At 41.4% G+C, this 17,895-nt stretch overlaps 2 protein-coding genes across 6 annotated transcripts; one reads left to right on the top strand and one right to left on the bottom strand.

Moving 5' to 3' along the window:
• Positions 1-507: 507 nt before the first annotated feature.
• Positions 508-3,622, bottom strand: LOC110976759 (uncharacterized). Its single transcript, XM_022230323.2, has 2 exons — positions 2,371-3,622; positions 508-1,834 (listed from the first exon to the last, which is right to left on the bottom strand). Exons 1-2 carry the CDS (start codon positions 2,974-2,976, stop codon positions 1,658-1,660), a joined length of 783 nt encoding a protein of 260 aa, XP_022086015.2. The 5' UTR covers positions 2,977-3,622; the 3' UTR covers positions 508-1,657.
• On the top strand, positions 3,491-14,436 carry LOC110976760 (uncharacterized). Of its 5 annotated transcripts, none has more exons than XM_087141112.1 (4): positions 3,491-3,629; positions 5,135-5,238; positions 10,640-10,960; positions 12,405-14,436. In XM_087141112.1, the coding sequence occupies exons 3-4, from the start codon at positions 10,652-10,654 to the stop codon at positions 12,576-12,578; spliced, it is 483 nt and encodes a 160-aa protein (XP_086997238.1). In that variant the 5' UTR covers positions 3,491-3,629; positions 5,135-5,238; positions 10,640-10,651; the 3' UTR covers positions 12,579-14,436. The 5 variants fall into 5 exon arrangements, with proteins under 5 accessions (XP_086997238.1, XP_086997241.1, XP_086997237.1 ...); XM_087141115.1 differs by having other exon boundaries at positions 5,130-5,238; XM_087141111.1 differs by lacking the exon at positions 3,491-3,629 and adding an exon at positions 3,904-4,955.
• The last annotated feature ends 3,459 nt before the right edge of the window (positions 14,437-17,895 follow it).

Raw genomic sequence — 17,895 nt, 5'->3', positions numbered from 1 at the left:
GTGTATCATTAAAGTAAGGTAAACTCCGAGTTTCCTTACCATTCTCACGGTCGGGATGACATCATTGTCTTGGTTATTCTCTCTGCTTGGTCGGTTGGTGGCTGTTCTGTATTTCACACTCGAGCCTCAAAGGGGCAAAAGTAGTGTTGTAGTCTATGGGGAAAATCTGCATTATTATTGACTAAACTCTTAACCTTCACATGCCTGAAATTTCACGGTTTGTGCGCTATGAATATCTTCCATACTATACCGAAAAGGTATTAGTTGTTTTTCAAAAGAGGAAAACATGCCAATTCCTTCAGAAAGTGAATGGAGGGTTGCCCCTTTGCCCTGACATGAGTGCGATAAATGGAACAACCTCCGACCAAGTCAATTCACGTGGTCTATTTTGACGATGTCTTATTTTCAGCATAGAAAAATCGGCACAATGCTTAACAGAAGGAAGAGGTTAGGGTAATTCTATTATACCAATCCAGGCTGGAAGAATCAAGACTCCTACATCAAGACTCCCACATCAAGATTCCTTTTAATGAACCCCATGTATACACATAATAATGACACTCAATCCATACTCACAAAATATGATTCTGAAAAATGTGAAGAAGGGAAAGAACAGCTACAAGCTTATTGTACCCGTTTTCAGTATAAATCAGTTATCGGTTCTGATTGTTTTTTATTAACAAGTGACTTTTCTTTTACATAAAACGGTTCTCAATTGTAGTTTTTACATCAGCACCCTCTAAATTCCTGATTCACGTGTTGAAAAGTCCTCGAAATATGTTAAATGTAGAAATTTATTTTAAGTTATATTAACTAAGGTTGCATAGCTTGAATGAGTATCATGTCAGTAAATGTTAACTTTTGGCGATGAAATCTGTCAGTCGTCGTACGTTTACAAACTGAGCATCGTATTTTTTTTATTATTTGGCACTGCACACAACAGATACTAAAAATGGAGGTTATGCATCAAAACGAATGGACTGTTGTGCTTGTAAACCAAGATAATGTGATAATGCGCTCATGTCACTGGGAAACTCACGGAAATAAAAACATCATAGTTGAAAAGAGGTGTGATCATACTAAAATGTTTGACATCAAAGCTCTGTAACTATAACACCCGCGGTCACTTTTAAACTGCTTGATGGTTGAGCTGACTTTCTTGAAGGACACGACTGACAACTACATTATGCCCTTTTAAAAGGGGCAAAAAAAAGATAACATAAAAGCGAACGTCAGTATTGGTTTGTTTTTCGGAGGTGGAATTGACAAAAATGTCTTCAAGGCTGTCTTTCAAGAAAGAAACAAAAAGGATATAAAACAGAGAAATAGAATGTAATCATTGGTTTTGTTCTGGGAGTCTGATTTGGCAAAATGTCGCACCACTAGCTGTGATGTTGCACATTTTTTTGACACACTATAAGAAACTCACAACGAAAGTATTGTTAACAATGCATTGTTTTCTATTAAGAGTTTGTGCTGTGTACTCTATTTTGTATTAATTAAAACCTCTTTCCTCACAAACCTAGTACTGAAAAATGGAAGCTTTACAATCTAGAAATGGAACCAACGAAAATCATACGGGATCGATGGTCAAAATACGCTTGGACCACGTCATTTTCCTTGTAAATCCTCTTCCCAATATGATGGGGTTTCTAAATCACACGCTCGCAGTGATGACATACGCCAGGGAACACATCTCCCTGTAGCGTTCCTCGCGTAGCCTGGCGATCTCCTTAGTAACGGGTGCCATGGCAGCCTCCGGGCTCATGTACTGGTAGGTTACTGCCATGTTGGTCACACCTTGGCCTATAAATTTCGCGGTTTTGATTCCCGCCTGAGGGTGAGAAAAAAAAATTTCCATCGTTTTCCATCCATATACGACTGAACTCCCATTCCAAGCTTCTTAATCTCCTGTGAAAACATATTCCATATTCTTGCGTGGTCCCCCCGTCAAGGCTGGTGACACCCCTAAGCACCCCAAGTTGCTGGAACCATCGATATTCAATCTAGTTTGGATCTCACATCCTTATCCTTTACCAAAATGTTCCAGAATGGAGCTAGGGAAGGGTTCCCTGTGCACAGGATCACACTAATACCGGTACCCATAGGGACTTTGATTACAGAGCGTACAATGAAGACGTAGGAGTCAATCTGCACAGCTTCATTTCTAACTTTCGTATAAAAATATTACTCGAATGTATGAGGCCACAAGAATGCCCTTTCTGAAAACTCCTTGAGCAATTTGTTAACATATAGTGTGTTAGTTGTTACTGGGTCTAAAATGGTTTTATTTTCATACAAATAATATATAATGTCGAATTGTTGATTGCAAACATACATATTCCTAAAACGACTAAGCCTATATATCACCTTTTTAATTTTCTTCTTCACAGACTTTTTCTTCTTTTTCTTTTGTGGAGGTGCCTCTTCAACAGTATCTATGACTTCTATCTCGTCGGCAATGGCAACTCGTTTGACTGCTGACGCTGCCGATCCCTTTTTCTCCTCACAGCGTCCTTCGCCGTCACTTTCTGACAGAGAATCGAGAGATTCTACGTCTGCTTTGACGTGACCTTCGGCAGCTGTACCCTCTAGGTTTTCCTCCTCAGCCAAACACTCATAACCGTGTTTGCGTGCCTTGTTTCTCTTATTGTGGTTGGGGTCATCTGGGTCGCCCTTCGCGAACCCCAAGCTCCCACATGCAGCTTGGAAAAGTTCCCTGGGCGTCCGTCGTTTCTGCTTTTTGGCCTTCGAGTAGTTAGTACTGGCGTGGTCTAATGAAGACTTGCGTTGATCCTCAGCCAAGGGAGACGCGTTGCGGGGATGCTGCTCAGCCGATTCCGGAGTGTCCTCGTTCAGCACTTTGTATTTTCTCTTGCGGAACGGGTTGAAGTTCTTTAATCTCACTCGCCTCCTCTTTTTGGGAACTTCCGGGGTTGGGGAGTGCTCCTTGATAAATTCTTTGATGGCACCCATTTTGAACGAAACTCCTAAAGTTTTCACATGCCTAAAACTTCCCGTGCGAGCGTGAAATACTGCAAATACTCAACAGGCTGTACAGTGCAGCTCTGGAGAACGACGTGGAGCTAGAGTCTTACTCTCCTCCATGCACTAGTGGCAAAGGCAACTGCGACATCGGTAAATTCATCGGGTTATTCTGTAACAGCCTTTCCTGGTCCCGTACAACTTTATCGTGAGACCCCACAGCTTTTGCATCGCACGAGAGAAAATTCATTGAAAGAAGTGCAAAGAGCATATATAACAGGCACGAGAGAAATTAGACGAAGTCGTCAGACCACCACCAGACTGCTACCGTACTTTGAGGCCGACGTTGGAACACTTGATGCACAGACCATGGAGGAATAAAACACAGACGGGGGTATGAGGGGTTTAGCATCCAGCTTATCCGGACAGGTTGTCAGCGTCACAGCAAATTGTTTGCTTGTCTGCGTCACGACCGATTGTTTGCCCAAATCATAACCGGACTAAACCGAAATCTAACCATACCGCAGGCCCCTACAGGCAGTACTTTACGTTCGTCATTGTTTGAACACCATAGGCATTCACTGTGCTGTTTTGCTGGGCGGAGAGGACGAAGTACAGTTGATAACCGACATCAGCAAATGAAGGTACATGTACTATACTGTGCTGGTTCTGCAGTGTATTGTACGTGTACTATAATGGAATAAGCAGGGAGACTCTGAAAACAAATCTAGTAATACATGTAGCTCGTGCGGAGGGATCAGGCGGGGTCACAGCTTTTGAGTTTGTGTATCGAACTGCATGTACATCTGAACTCTGAACCCTCAATCGATGGCAAATGGTAGTACAAAGCATACTCTACAGTACATAGGCCTAGACCATATATGAAACTGCACGACGTCATGTCCATTATAAATTTATCTGCAGGCATTTCAAAAGCGCACCACCTCAAGAACAATATAATGATGTTGTCATTAATGGACCCTTAGTGAGACTGCGGAAATATCCTGGTAGTTAAAGAAGATACGTTAATTTAACACTGCATTAAGTTCACAGATACAAGGCCCCTGACCAAATACATAAAAAAATTATGTAACTAAAAAGATACGAGCGTAACTGTTGGTAAGAATAAAACAAAACAGGCAAAGTCCCCCCCCCTCCAAAAAAGAGGGTGGGAAAAGCAGTGCATGTTGATATGTGCAAATTGGAGTCATTGCCCATTAATAAACCCATAACCCAAACCCATAACTCGTAACTTTATAAGAACCCCCATCAAAGGCGTATCCACTAGACCCAAATTTTCGGGGGGGGGGGGGCGAAATTGTATCGAGCGCCGAATTATTCGAAAATTTCTTTTTGTATAAACTATGGCCTTTCGGGGCGGGCGACACGACATTTGGGGGCTTTATACATGCTTTTTGAAAGGAAAGGAAATCGAGTAGTGTCTCATTGTCTTTCTCTAATTACTTTTCAAAAACAGAAATTTTTACTATGGGGGGAGCTGAGTGGCCTCCATTAGCTCTATCGATCCCCCTGGATCCACAAATGACCTCCATAAAAAACAATTAGCCCCTCCCCCACTAGGCCTCCTGCAAAAAAACAAAAACAAAAAACAAAAAACGCGCTTCTCCATGCGTGTATATGTACCGGTGCTAAGAAACAACGTGGCGCAATGATGTTTGGAGTGCGTAACCGGTTACCGCAGGTTGCTGGGTCCCACTGAGACACAAGTGATCTGACCTCAGACAAACACATCCAATATCCAAACAAGCACTGGGCAGATTAGGAGTCCAACACAATAAAAACTCCGTACGTCATGACGGTGCTGAAACCGAGACAGTTGTACATGTACATGTACGTGTACATTGTACATCGAGTAGTTGAGGGCTTCCACTGAAGTTTTGTTTGAACGGTTTCACTATTCTGTTCAGTTTTCGGATATTCTGTACCTTTGTATAGCTTATAGCTCTGTGGTACGGTCAGTCAATACCTCGTAGCAATTCAACATTTTAATTCTCCAAACCACACCAGTAGCTGTAAATAGTCAGGAATATGTTGACTGAGTTTTAAAAACAACTAATCAACTTTTAATGTGGTGAATAGGAGTTTTGAAAGATAATTTATGCGTTCCTTTTACCGCATATGAGACCAGCTACTGAGTGTATTATGGTGGAGAAGCAGTAGATGACATGCAAGCCAAGGTATCAAGGCCGACAATGGACGGATGAAGGGCGGCGTACACTTTGAGCATTATACGTAAGTTATGCATGCAATATTCTCGCCATAACTTTGGCCTCACCAGACTCAGTGTTTGGGTAACAATAATTTTGGACCAATGCTTTGAGGGTCTCGGGTCGATGACCTTTAGCCATTTAAAAATCAAGTTTTTACGTTAACATCAATCAGACGGAAACTAAATCGGTAGGGAGGAGAATCTACTTAATAATAATTGTATGAAGTCAACGCAACTGCACCTGTTTATTGATATGGTGAGAAAATTGCCTAGAAAATATGTATTTAGGGAAAGACGCACTTGGAAATAAAATGAGTTTGGATTCACTTAAACCATTGCTGTGACGTCACACTATTGTTATAACTGTCGATTCGGAAAACCGAGCATTTTATTCGTAAGCAAAAGCATAGATTCGGAACTGCGAATCTTTAGAAAAGCATGGATTTGGAACTACGAATCTTTAGAAAAGCATGGATTTGGAACTACGCATCTTTAGAAAAGCATGGATTTGGAACTACGCATCTTTAGAAAAGCATGGATTTGGAACTACGAATCTATACTTTCCAAATGCACTGTAAACAGCATGATTTATGCATTTGATATACCACAGAAATTTCTTTATACCATGTGTTCAATTTCATTTTTGTTACACATTTGAAATAATTTTGAAAATTCTCCATATTTTTACTGTGTAGTACTCAAAGTTTGCAAAAATTGTAAACTTACGAAAGCATATTCACCCTCACGCTTCAAAAGCCTTTTAGCATTCAAGGTCTCTAGGCCTAACTTTTTTCAATACATGGAATGACTTTTTAGACATGTTTGACCACTTTAAATCTGCTTTAGGCTCCATTAGGCCTAACTGTAACACAGCATGTTAAATCTCCACAATACGTTTCCCAGCGTTCGTAAGTCAATCTTTCTAAAATTTCAAACTGCCCATAAATAAACCAAATTTCCCGCCACATTATATTTGTAACTCTTGTGAATGACTGGAAGTTGAATCATTTATTACATGTACAGTTTTCACAACTTCAACGTTGAGTATATGTTCATGGCACCGCCATCTCCTTTCTTTGCAGTGATTGCTGATGGTGTAGGGGAACATTGTGTTTTTTCTTGGCCATACAGTGCTTTGCTGATGTTCTTTTTCTGCCCATCACTCGTTCCCTTGTTGCTGTGGATCTGTGCCCTGTTGTTTCACAGGTCAATTGTTCATCAATGTTTGTAGAAAAAAGCCTGGATGCCGCTGTTGCCCGCTGTTCGAAAGCCAGTCTGCTGACCATTTCTACACAAGCGTACGACTGTGCCAGAGATTTGGCTTACGCCCAGAGGTTGACAAGAATACCATGTATCTGAGGCTTTGCATAAGGACGTAAATAAAATGCCGAACTACCGTTTGGGTCAGATGGTCTGCGCGACAAGTATTTTAGGTACAACTCAAAGATGCATCTATCAAGCTTTGTAGGGTTTTCATATGCACGCACACACTTGAGTGTCATCTTTCGATGTTTGAGCCCACCTTGTCGGTTCTTTGAAACATCTTCCGTGTAGAGCAAATAGTGGGATTTATCATTGTCTGAAGGGACACCTGCAAGTTTTCAAATCTCAGCTGGTGATGTTCGTTGCTTGCCCGAAGAGCAAAGTGGATCCCGAATAGATACAAAATCACCTTGTAACCCAGTCTCCCACAACGTTTCTTCCTCGTTTCCTGTTATTACTTTAGCTTGTCTTAGACGGACGCGGTGTCCTTATGAAGTCAGTTCTTTCGTTCGAGTGTCCAGATCCAGGGTGTATTTGAGAACAGTAAATTCCCCATCGTTCAGAAATTTCATGTCCCGTCCGAGCATTGAAAGATACATTGGAATAGATATTACGATTTCGTGAAGTGCTTCGCAAAGTGATATGGCTCCCCATTCTGCTTCACCTTCAGGAAAAATCTTATGAGCGAAAAGCAAAGCTCGTCCTTGTCATCTCCAGCAATTCCACCGAATAGGGCTGATCCATTTCGGAGGTTGAACCCCTGACCGCACTCTCGTTGCGACAAGCGCTCTAGTCATTGATGATTTTCACTGCCCAGTTACATTTCTTTTCAGTTGACTTGGAGAAGCTGTAATGACAAGGGGAATTTGGAAAACTGTTTAACACCCAGTCACTCTTAAACAGGAACCAGATAGAAGTAGGAATAGTGGTCTTGAAGAAAACCTGTAAGCTCATTTCTGTATTTTCAATGATCTTTGCTGATACTGAGCTGTAGGCTCACAGCTTCTCAGATTAAAATTATCAAGAACGGAACATAGAAACAATTTACAAAAAAGAATACCTCTTTCGTGATTGTAACGCAACATCTCATTCGGGCACTGGCATACCAAATCGCTCTTTTGAGTACTGACTTTCTGCTGCCTGACAGGATGAGAATTCATCTGGATCTGAAACATCAAAGAACTTCACTCCATAGGGAGAATTACTGGGATTGCCTATACGGATAAATTTTCCTTCAGAAAAGTATACAGTTGTATCAAAAAATGTCTTCAGTTTCCGATTCTGCAGTACCACTACAAACTAGTTTGAGGCAAAAGAGATCAATGTCTGAATTATACATGTTGACGTCGTCGTGTCTCTGCACTAAATGAAAATATGCGTTAGTTAGACGAAGAGGAAACCTGCAGATTCCACACGCAAAGATAAGTGTTCATGAAAGCCAACCTTCTGAACCTTCTGAAGTTGTAGTCAGAAGAGCAGTACTCTGCAAATCGCTCACTTGGGCGAGTTGTGCGTACTATTGTGCTGTAAGTGCCCCTTTGAGACTCTCTAATGATGTTGACTTGACAATGTCATTATCAAGTTTATTCCATTCCCTCGAAGATCTGACAAAAAATGAATTTCTATAAGTCTCAGTCTTGGCAAACGGGATTTCAATTTGCATATTGCCAATGCCTCCCTGCTCTCCTTTCCTCTCCGGTAAGTACATGTATGTAATACATTCATCTGCACTTATTCCCACCATTCCCTGCTGAACCTTATACATGTACAACATAATTAATCTATCCCTCGCTCTTCTTGTTTCCAACGATTCCCATCCCAGCTCAGACAACATCTGAGGAGCGCTGCTGCCTCTGTTGTAATTCCTGATGCAAAAACGTTCTGCTTTTCTCGGTATCCTTTCATGCAAGTGTGCTGATGTGACAGGTTTTATACGGGTCCCAGGCAAATGTGGCGTATTCCAAAATAGGTCTGACTAACGTTGTATATGCAATGGTCTTCACTTCCTTGGAGTAGAACCAAAGGTTTCTTCTCAGAAATCCTACTGTCCTGTTGGCCTTGGTGGCGCTGTTATCCACAAGTTCCCCTACGAAAGTTTACTATCAAGTTGGACTCCAGGGTATGATTGTGAACTATTATGACAAAGTGGTTGTCCACACAAAACATAGTCCTCATGAGTGGTTTCTTTTTATTTGAGATGACAACGAAAATAGAACATTTAGTTGGGTTGAAGCTCATTTGCCATATGTCTTGCCATGATTCGGGGATTTACGATCTTCTTGTAAAGAGATCATATCCTCTGCATTGGAAACCAGTATGTATACACAGGTTAGACAATCGTCTGCAAAAAGCCTCGTTTTACATTGTTAGGCTGGTTGAAATCACCACAAAGAATGATGTTATATCCCTTGCCTTTACTGCATATTTTCTCAAATGAACTCTCAAGCTCTAATACAGACTGTTTATGATCATATCTGGGCTTGTAGGCAGTACTGGCACCTACTAAGAGTGAGTGCCATCCTGTCAGTTCAATTTGGTTCCACATTAGTTCACCACCCCTTCAAACTTCTTTACATGTTATAAAATATCCTTTTTACGTGCGATCAATACACCACCATGGACTCCATCCCGTCTGTCTCTACAACACACATCGTTAAGTATCCAGAAAAAACTTAAGTACTTTTAATATTCTGCGAAAGCCAGGTTGCTGTCCCTTGTACAATATCAGGATTATACTGTTCCAAAAGTGCCTTTACTTCAGAGGTTTTGTTTCTGATGCTCTGAAAATTCACCACCATGTTTTTTTGTGAATTCCTGCCTTGGGAATCTAGTAAACATTTTATTTCTTCATGGTAATCGTATTAATATTGCGTATTTACATAATGCATTTAGGTTTGGACTCTCGGGGCGAATCATTATATCCCTGTTCATGGGCCTAGAGACTATCCCATGTGTACAACCATGTATACCACCAGTATCTCGAACTTTTGAAAATTAAAAAAAGTCGCACGCAGTTAGAAATTTCAATGAAACCGCCAAACAATTCACGACGGACTTAATTAATGAGATGAAAATATAAATGAGCTAAAAAACTGCACCACACATGTCCAGAATAACGTGAACGTCATGTCATGCTATGGATAAACTGAAAATGTGACTCGTGTAACGCGATTAATAGTCTCTTCAAATCATCCAACCAAATAATCCTGTAATGTCGATGCATTATGGCGCAAGGGAAAACGACATGTGTTTTTAATACCACTGGTTATGATTTACATTTATACATAAAATGCAGACTAATTAAAGTTACATTTTTCAAGTCTGTCCAATTTGATTTTCCATTTCCTTGATTTATCTAGTATATCTTGTGGGGAAATATCACTGAGACTTTAAACGGATTATCAGCCAGTGAAAATAAACACCAAATGTTAAACATCCCACCATGCAAAAGCAGTTAAAATTTATAAAATACATTACATGTATTACCAAATGCCCCCCCCCCCACAATGGATCAGTCCCTCTACTGTAGCCAGTATATCCAGCAAGGAATGAGACCGAGGGGTACCTCCCCCCCAACATGTCCAATCGCTATACACACGCTAGACTATTGTTATCTAACACACACCCCTAGATGTCTGAAAATATTCCTCAGATTCCAGTGAAACAATGACCAACACAAAGCGGGGGGAGGGGTTCTCTCATATCTCGCTTCACGTGGTAGCCAGAGTTCAACGGTATGCAATCAGTATCCACGAAGAAATGACCAAGCTTTTCTTTCCATTGTTACCTGTTGATGATTGTAAGAGTGTGGAAAGCTCATACTTCCACAATCCACTGTTCTTTCTCTCCACTCTCCTCCACCGTCAGCCATCATTCCCTTCTTTTTTGTTCACCGCTTGCATTGTCAGTCCAGCTGCATCTTCGGTTCACCTGCCTTTGTCCTTCTGTCAGACGAGCTTGTGACTTTCCCCGTTATTCATCCTTTCCAGTGCCTTTGTGTAAGATTGTAGAGTCAGGCAGTCAAGCGTGTTAACCTGTTTATTTTGCGCAGATTCGGGTCGCGATCAGTGATCGGACATTAGTTAGCGAGAACCAGCTCTGGGATCACTGATCGTGATCAAGATCTGTGTGAAATGAAAAGGCCCCTCTTGTTTCTTTTAGATCATTGAGGACATGGATTACGGGAAAATGCCTTCCGACCAATCGTCTTGTGGGTGTGGTCGTGAAGCAATCCACGTATTACGGCAGACGTTCCTCGTGGTACTGCGAGCACTTCGTCACCCCATTCGAACGCTCACGCACTGCCGGCGGTCGTGCCGACATCCACCATACAGCGAGGTCAGCGAGAGTTCGGCCGCAGAGGACCTTCCAGATGATGAAACTTTGATATCCACAGTCGAGGCAGACGAACAGAACAACAACTGTACCGCAGACTCCACGGTTGCAACCGATGACAGACAGAAGCGAAGGGTGTCTAAGCGGGTAACAATTCTCCTTACCCCCCCCCCCCAACGTAATTCCATATCCGGGCTAAAGGGCTGAGCACTGAGCATGCAAACCTTGGGCGAAAACAATGTAACTTAATCCAAAAATTTTCAAGATGTATTTTGCGTTGGGGAGATGTTAATTATTTATAACGGGTTTGCCCTTACCCAACATATATTAATAAGCACTGTTTGCTCAGTGCTTGTTCGAGAGCTTGGGGAAAAAAAAACTCACAAGCTTACTCGGGTGGGACTCGAACCCTCGACCTCCTGTTTACTAGTGCAGATGTCTTAACCACTCGACCACCGAGCTTGCCGGGGTCGGTTGGCCGGTCCGAGTCAAATGAAGCAGCGGGTACCGCGAACTATTTCCAAGATAACTGTAACGTGCACTAGTAAGCAGGAGGTCGTGGGTTCGAGTCCCACCCGAGTAAGCTTGTGAGGTTTTTTCCCAAGCTCTCGGACAAGCACTGAGCATACAGTGCTTATTAATATACGTTGGGTAAGGGCAAACCGTTATAAATAATTAATCCAAAAAGTCATATGCATTCCCCTCCACTGCGCAACCCCACGTTTGCATGTTTTACTGCACTTCCTCTTGATATATCCATGCATCGTACTTCCAGAATTGTAATATTTATACAGACCTCATAGATAGCAATGTACAAACTCCCATGAACACATTTTGGCTGTTTTGATCACAGCTATTAGTGCTACTAAATTTCATACATGCCTTCTTGGTGAAGTTTGATGTCTGATGGGGAGGTTTTTTCACCTGATGTCCTCATTAAAAGGGCGAAATTCATGAGCATTTTGCCCATCTACGCTACAGAAAATCAGCAGCATGTACATATACTCTCAATTACTGTCAGCTGCGTGATAGCTTGACCAATCTTAACAGAACTCCTGTCTCTTCCTTTTGTTTTTCTGACCCTATCCAAATGAAAGCTGAGCTATGATTGGTCATTGGAATGGGAGCAAATTGGACCAATCACAGTGCAGCTTTCATCTGTGGGTGACAAGAAAACAAAAGGAAAAGATAGGAGCTGTCTTGCGATTGGTCAAGCTATCACATAGCTGACAGTTGAGAGTACATTCTGCTGAGTAGTGTGGATGGGCAAAATGATCAAGGAAGCACAATTCCAATAAGGATATAAGGTGAATAAACCTCTGCATCTGACATCCAACTTCAACAAGAAGCATGTATGAAATTTGGTTGCACAAATAGCTGTGATGGAAGAGTAAGTTGGCGCTATCAAAACAGCCAAAATGGGAGTTTGTACATTGCTATACGGAAGGTTTGTACATCTGTAAACCTTAAAGTCCTGGAAGTATACATGTCGTAAAGAACCTTGATTAGGCTTTGTGAGCGGCATAGTTCGATCCTATAATTCAAGTACATCAATATAATTACTCATGCATTTACTTTTCCTTTGTCATAGATGAAGAAGACGTTACGAAAGAGCGTGCAGCATTATGGCAACGGTGCCATGTTGTGCGGCTCACCGTTTGGTTCTACGTTATTAGCACGTGACATTCAGCAGCGAATCAGCTTGAATCACAAATATGTTGAGATGCAAGATGTCTACGTACCTTCCTATGGAGTGTTTCTGTAAAGACTGACTTTTGCACCTTTTTCACGGGGAATTCGTAAGCCAAAATGCTACCAGAGTTGGCGATACTCGTCAGATTTCAACTATTTTCCCTAACTCAAGATACAAATGCAAGTAGTCACTTCACAAATAAGTCTTCATCTCGGGATGATTCGAGATTAGGCATGTCCAAAACGTCAACACTGCATTACCGCTTTGCATAATACAATTAATTCGATAGAAAAGAAATATCGGAGGTTGTTAAAAAAAGTGTTGTTAAAGTAATTCAAGATTTCAATATCTCATCGAGACCACTGTAAGTTGGGCAAGCCTGGAGCCCTCTTGCGTTCATGTCAATGCTACATTAATGGGCTAGAATAGTTTACTCACATAAACTGAGGACAGGACGCGATCCTTTGAAACTGTTCGGAAAGGTGTACATGTAAACAAAGCGTAACGTCATCAGGTTATGAATCTGTTGCTTTCTTAACAATGACTTATCTTCAACACTCATATTAATTTATGCCGCTGGTTGCAACTCTCCCGGCGTTCATAATCAATTGCATCTCGTACACTATTTTTATGTGATTGGTTCCCTCCGTATTATAACAAACCAAATCAGCTACTGGGAACTACTGATGAAAATATGACCAAGGGCCCGGTTCCAAACCATCCGTCGTTGGTTGAACTATGATTACTGAAGTTGTCACTTGAACCTGCCCGGTGATGCTGTCACAAGTTTGTCTCCTTTGAGCAGAATGCTATACCATTATGGCTCGTTTAATGTTAAGCAATAATAATTGACATTAGTTGCGGGATGTTCATCTCTGCTAGTTGAATATCCTTGTTCGATTAATGTTGGAGAATGTACTGGCGGAAAGGGACATCCACTCCGAAATGAACACTAACAGAAAAAGGCGACTTTGGGATCATTCCTTTTTAGTGGCGTAGCCAGGCTCTTCCCAAATGGGGGCAAGGGGGAAGAGTTCCCAGGGGAGGGGTATTTCCCCCCTCCCCTTTAAAAATATGTAAAACGCCTTAAGGATTTCGTATAAGCCTCGCACTTCTGAAGCGCAAACAAGTTTCAATGAATTGAAGAAATTTAATTGTCACACATGTGCCCTCCCTGTCCCTCCAAAATTCCCCGAAATTTGCTGCCGAATTCGTTTCTGGTAGCATGTATCATTAACATAAATCTACTGAAGTTGTCAGGTGTAGCCAAACCTTAAGGACCTTACCTTTTTAAATTGATTGTTTACAGACTTGCATGAAACTATACAATGAATTTCTCACTGACCCCTTCCTACGTGACAAGTCATGCAGTTGTGAGGGCGCTATTCCAAAGTAGTGTGAGAAACAGTTTTTCGTATCATACACTGTACTGATGGCATAGACGGCAACTTGTTTGCGCAATTAGCCCATTAGAATCCCTAAAACTTCCTATCCGCATTTGACGAATTTACTCCGAGTTAATACCCCCATCCACTCAATGCAGCTCCATTTTCTGACGCAGATTGCCCTGATTTGTGGCTAGAGTTTGGAATGTTCCGTCTGGTTTAATGCTTTACAAAACAAAAACAAAAAATTGTTATATTCAAGGGTTTCTGCCTTCAATTCTTATTTTTTGCCGATGATTTGCAATCACTGTAACACTTTGCGCATTAAATGAAGGGGGAAACATGACACTAAGTTGGGCTTCTACACTTCAGCGGCGGCCAAATTTTACTGTACAAAGGTATTTTTAATAGAATTCGTTTAATTATAATCGCTGTATTCCCCAATCACATGTCAATAAACTAAATTGAATGCTATTTTTGGTAAATTGAATGATCATCTGAAATAAACACTCCAGTAAGCTTCAGAACGGATGTTCCAATAGAGATTTTCACGCATCTTCTTGTATGACCCGTATTCATAATGGTAATGGTTTCTCTTGCTTTTATTCTTCTTGATCGCTTGTCAGACAAATTACGAAGTCCCAAGGCTGTCTTTGCTCTATTGCTAAATCTGCAGTGGCAGACTTGCTCCGCTGTTGCCATTTAAAGGGTATCTGCCATGCATTTTTAGAAATACAAAACTCCCAAAAGCATGTTGTTTTCTCAGTTAACCTAATTATTTTTGCAATTTCTGTTTCAATTTTGAAGGGGGCATGTTGCTGCCTTTTTGGTTTTCATGCTAAGGAGAGTTTCCATGTTCGAGAGTAAAACTGCACCTGATATCATCTCGGAAAGAAAACCTTAATTTTACAGTAGTTTTGCACAGAAATGCTGAATTTTTAAAGATTGTGCCGGCCTGAGATTTTTTTATTTGATGGTGTATTGTATAAGTACACGAGAATGAGCAAGAAAGCAACCCTATCTCGGAAATATTTAAATTCTGGTTAACAGTTTGAACATAAACTTGTTCTCTGAATCGCCAGTGTATGACGTCATAGTAACAGTTATCCAGGAAAACATTGGCCGAGTTTGGGTGGCTTGCTGTCTCATTTTCAAGACGTATTTTTGCGTTGGGGAGATGTTAATTATATATATAACGGTTTTGCCCGTACCCAACGTATGTTAATAAGCACTGTATGCTCAGTGCTGTGTAAGCTTGTGAGGTTTTTTTTCGCAAGCTCTCGGACAGCACTGAGCATACAGTGCTTATTAACATACGTTGGGTACGGACAAAACCGTTATATATATAATTAACATCTCCCCAACGCAAAAAAAATACATCTTGAAAATAGTTCGCGGTACCCGCTGCTTCATTAGACTCGGACCGGCCAGCTGACCCCGGCAAGCTCGGTGGTCGAGTGGTTAAGACATCTGCACTAGTAAGCAGGAGGTCGTGGGTTCGAGTCTCACCCGAGTAAGCTTGTGAGGTTTTTTTTCGCAAGCTCTCGGACAGCACTGAGCATACAGTGCTTATTAACAATCGTTGGGTACGGGCAAAACCGTTATATATATAATTAACATTTGCTGTCTGATGTTCACGAGCAGCTTGATTTGTTGTTCTTAGGTCGGCCGCTCGAACGCCAGGAACGTACAACTCAGTGGTTATCGCTGGTAGTTAGTGGCAAGTGAAAAGCTACGTGGGGCGTCCATGTACGTTGCGAGAGTTAATTTTTAGATAACTGGGCTGAATTCTTTTGTATTTAAATAGAAATGTTCATTTCTGTGTTTTGGAAAATTATTAACGTTAATTTGGCAAAACTTGCCATTGTGTCTGGCTTTGTAAGCCATCTCGCTAAGTTTGTGGCTGTTTAAAAATCAAAATCTCATGAGGTTTTCTGTGTGTTCCTAAAAAAACAGACGAGGAGGTGATGTGTGAGCCTTTTCCTGGAAGAGTGTTCTTGAGTAGTGTTCCTGCCGTTCGAGCGCGAGAACAAGAAACCCGTGTCAAGAACAAGCCGCCCGAACTCGACCATGGACACTTTGAAAATGCCGTCTGCCTTCAACTAGTTCCGTACATTAATACCAAGGCCAATGATTCTTACATCTTCTGCAACTTAACTGCCATCAAACCCACGGATGTGAAACAGGTTCTGATCGTCAAGAAGGGGAAATCGTCCCTAGGCAATGATGGACTGATGTATATGGAATGCTGAAACATCTACAATGTACGCATCATTTCCTTGCTACCTTGTACAATAAGATGATGCTGCACCCAGTGACCCCCGGATTGCTGGTCGGAGTCAGGGGTCTCCCTCATTCTATAAAGCGGGTGATACGGACAAGCTAGAAATTTTCGGATGATCTTGCTCACTTCAAATATCGGCAAAGTTTGGCATCAAATCATAGCTGAGAGGTTGACGCAGTGCTTCGTAGAAAACAGATTCATCGACTTGACAAGCCAAAAAGCATTTATCAAAGGGATTAATGGGTACATCAAACACAATACGGTCCTACATGAAATAATACAGCGCGCAGAGGCAAATAAGAAAACAATTCAGTTAACTTTCTTTGATCTTGCTGATGCGTTCGGGAGCCTGAGTCACCTTGTCGCAAAAGCACAGGAGCGGTGTCCATTCCTCACAACGTCCTTGCCCTTTATTCGCGGCTGAATGGTGAAACATGCGGCCCTGGATGGAAATCTCAATCTTCTAATTTTAGACGAGGGGTGTTTTAGGGGGATTCATTGTCGCCCACTATCTTTTTGATCAGTGTTAACCCAATTTTGGAATTAATTCAATCAAGGAAACTTGAGAATTAACGGTGTTATGATTTTTAATGGTGTCAGAGTGGTTTCAGCCCATTATGCTGATGATTTCAACCTTATTACAAATAGCGAAAGGCAACACCAGAAGTCGATAAATGAAATTGACCTCCGACTTCAGGAAATTGGTTTGAAAATAAAGGCACAAAAGTGCCGATCCCTATCCCTCTCGAGGGGAAAGCCCGTGAATCTTGAATTTAGGATAGGTGATTGGAAACTTCTCTGGATTGAAAACATGACGTTTCTTGGTTCGCATCTCACCTTTTCACCCCAAACTAGTGAAAGTCATGATTTCATCCACGATAAGCTGGAGCTAATGCTCAAAAATATTGAAGGGACTAATATTCGTGGTGAATATTAAGTTGTACATGTACATGACGACCGTTTACGCGCTTCCAGCTCTTCGGTTTGCGCTTACTCTTCGCGACTTACACAGCTCGCAAAGGAATGTTAAATCAATCTGCATGAAAATTGGCTCTCCAGGACTGATTACTCCAGACAACAGAAAGAGAATCAAAGAAATTATGAAATCAATTTTGCCATTTGGATATCAGATATAAAGGTTTTCGCAATCAGATTGTTAGAAAAGCTCTGTTTGGATCCCAATGGTTTTTAAGAGTCGGAATGAACCGATTTGGAAAACAGGTGAATGTGAGAACATGTCTATATAAATATATTTTGCTCTTCCCTTCACTTCAGTTTAATTTGGGCACCACCCATTCCAGAAAATGTTTATAAATCATGCTGCTGTAACTAATGAATGTATTTTTGAATGTTTTAACTGTTTGTGCTCCTCTAGTTTTTAAAACATGCTTCATTTCTCTTTGCCCTGCCATGAGTAATTTTTTTGAATTTATTTAATGTCCACTGGGGACCGCGGTCCTAGGTCGCATCTTTATTGTTTTGTACGTATTGTGGTTGAATACTGAATAAAAAATACTTGCTAGTAAGTTCACCGGGGCGTGCGAAAAGAGTGTATAAGATTGTGTCTCGGCTTATTTGAATTCCAGAGTGCGCTAGCTGTTGCCATGGTAAAACAAATGAAGGAAATCGTAATGGCAAGCTAACTTCAACTTACTCGGGGCTATATTTCAAAACAACTCCCCACAAGGGAAAGGAGATTTCATTGGCTGCTGAACCCATT

This window comes from Acanthaster planci, linkage group LG01 (assembly GCF_054643075.1).
Source record: "Acanthaster planci isolate LZ-2023a linkage group LG01, COTS_SCS, whole genome shotgun sequence".
NCBI lineage: Eukaryota > Metazoa > Echinodermata > Asteroidea > Valvatida > Acanthasteridae > Acanthaster > Acanthaster planci.
This window is presented reverse-complemented; position numbering and strand designations above follow the sequence as displayed.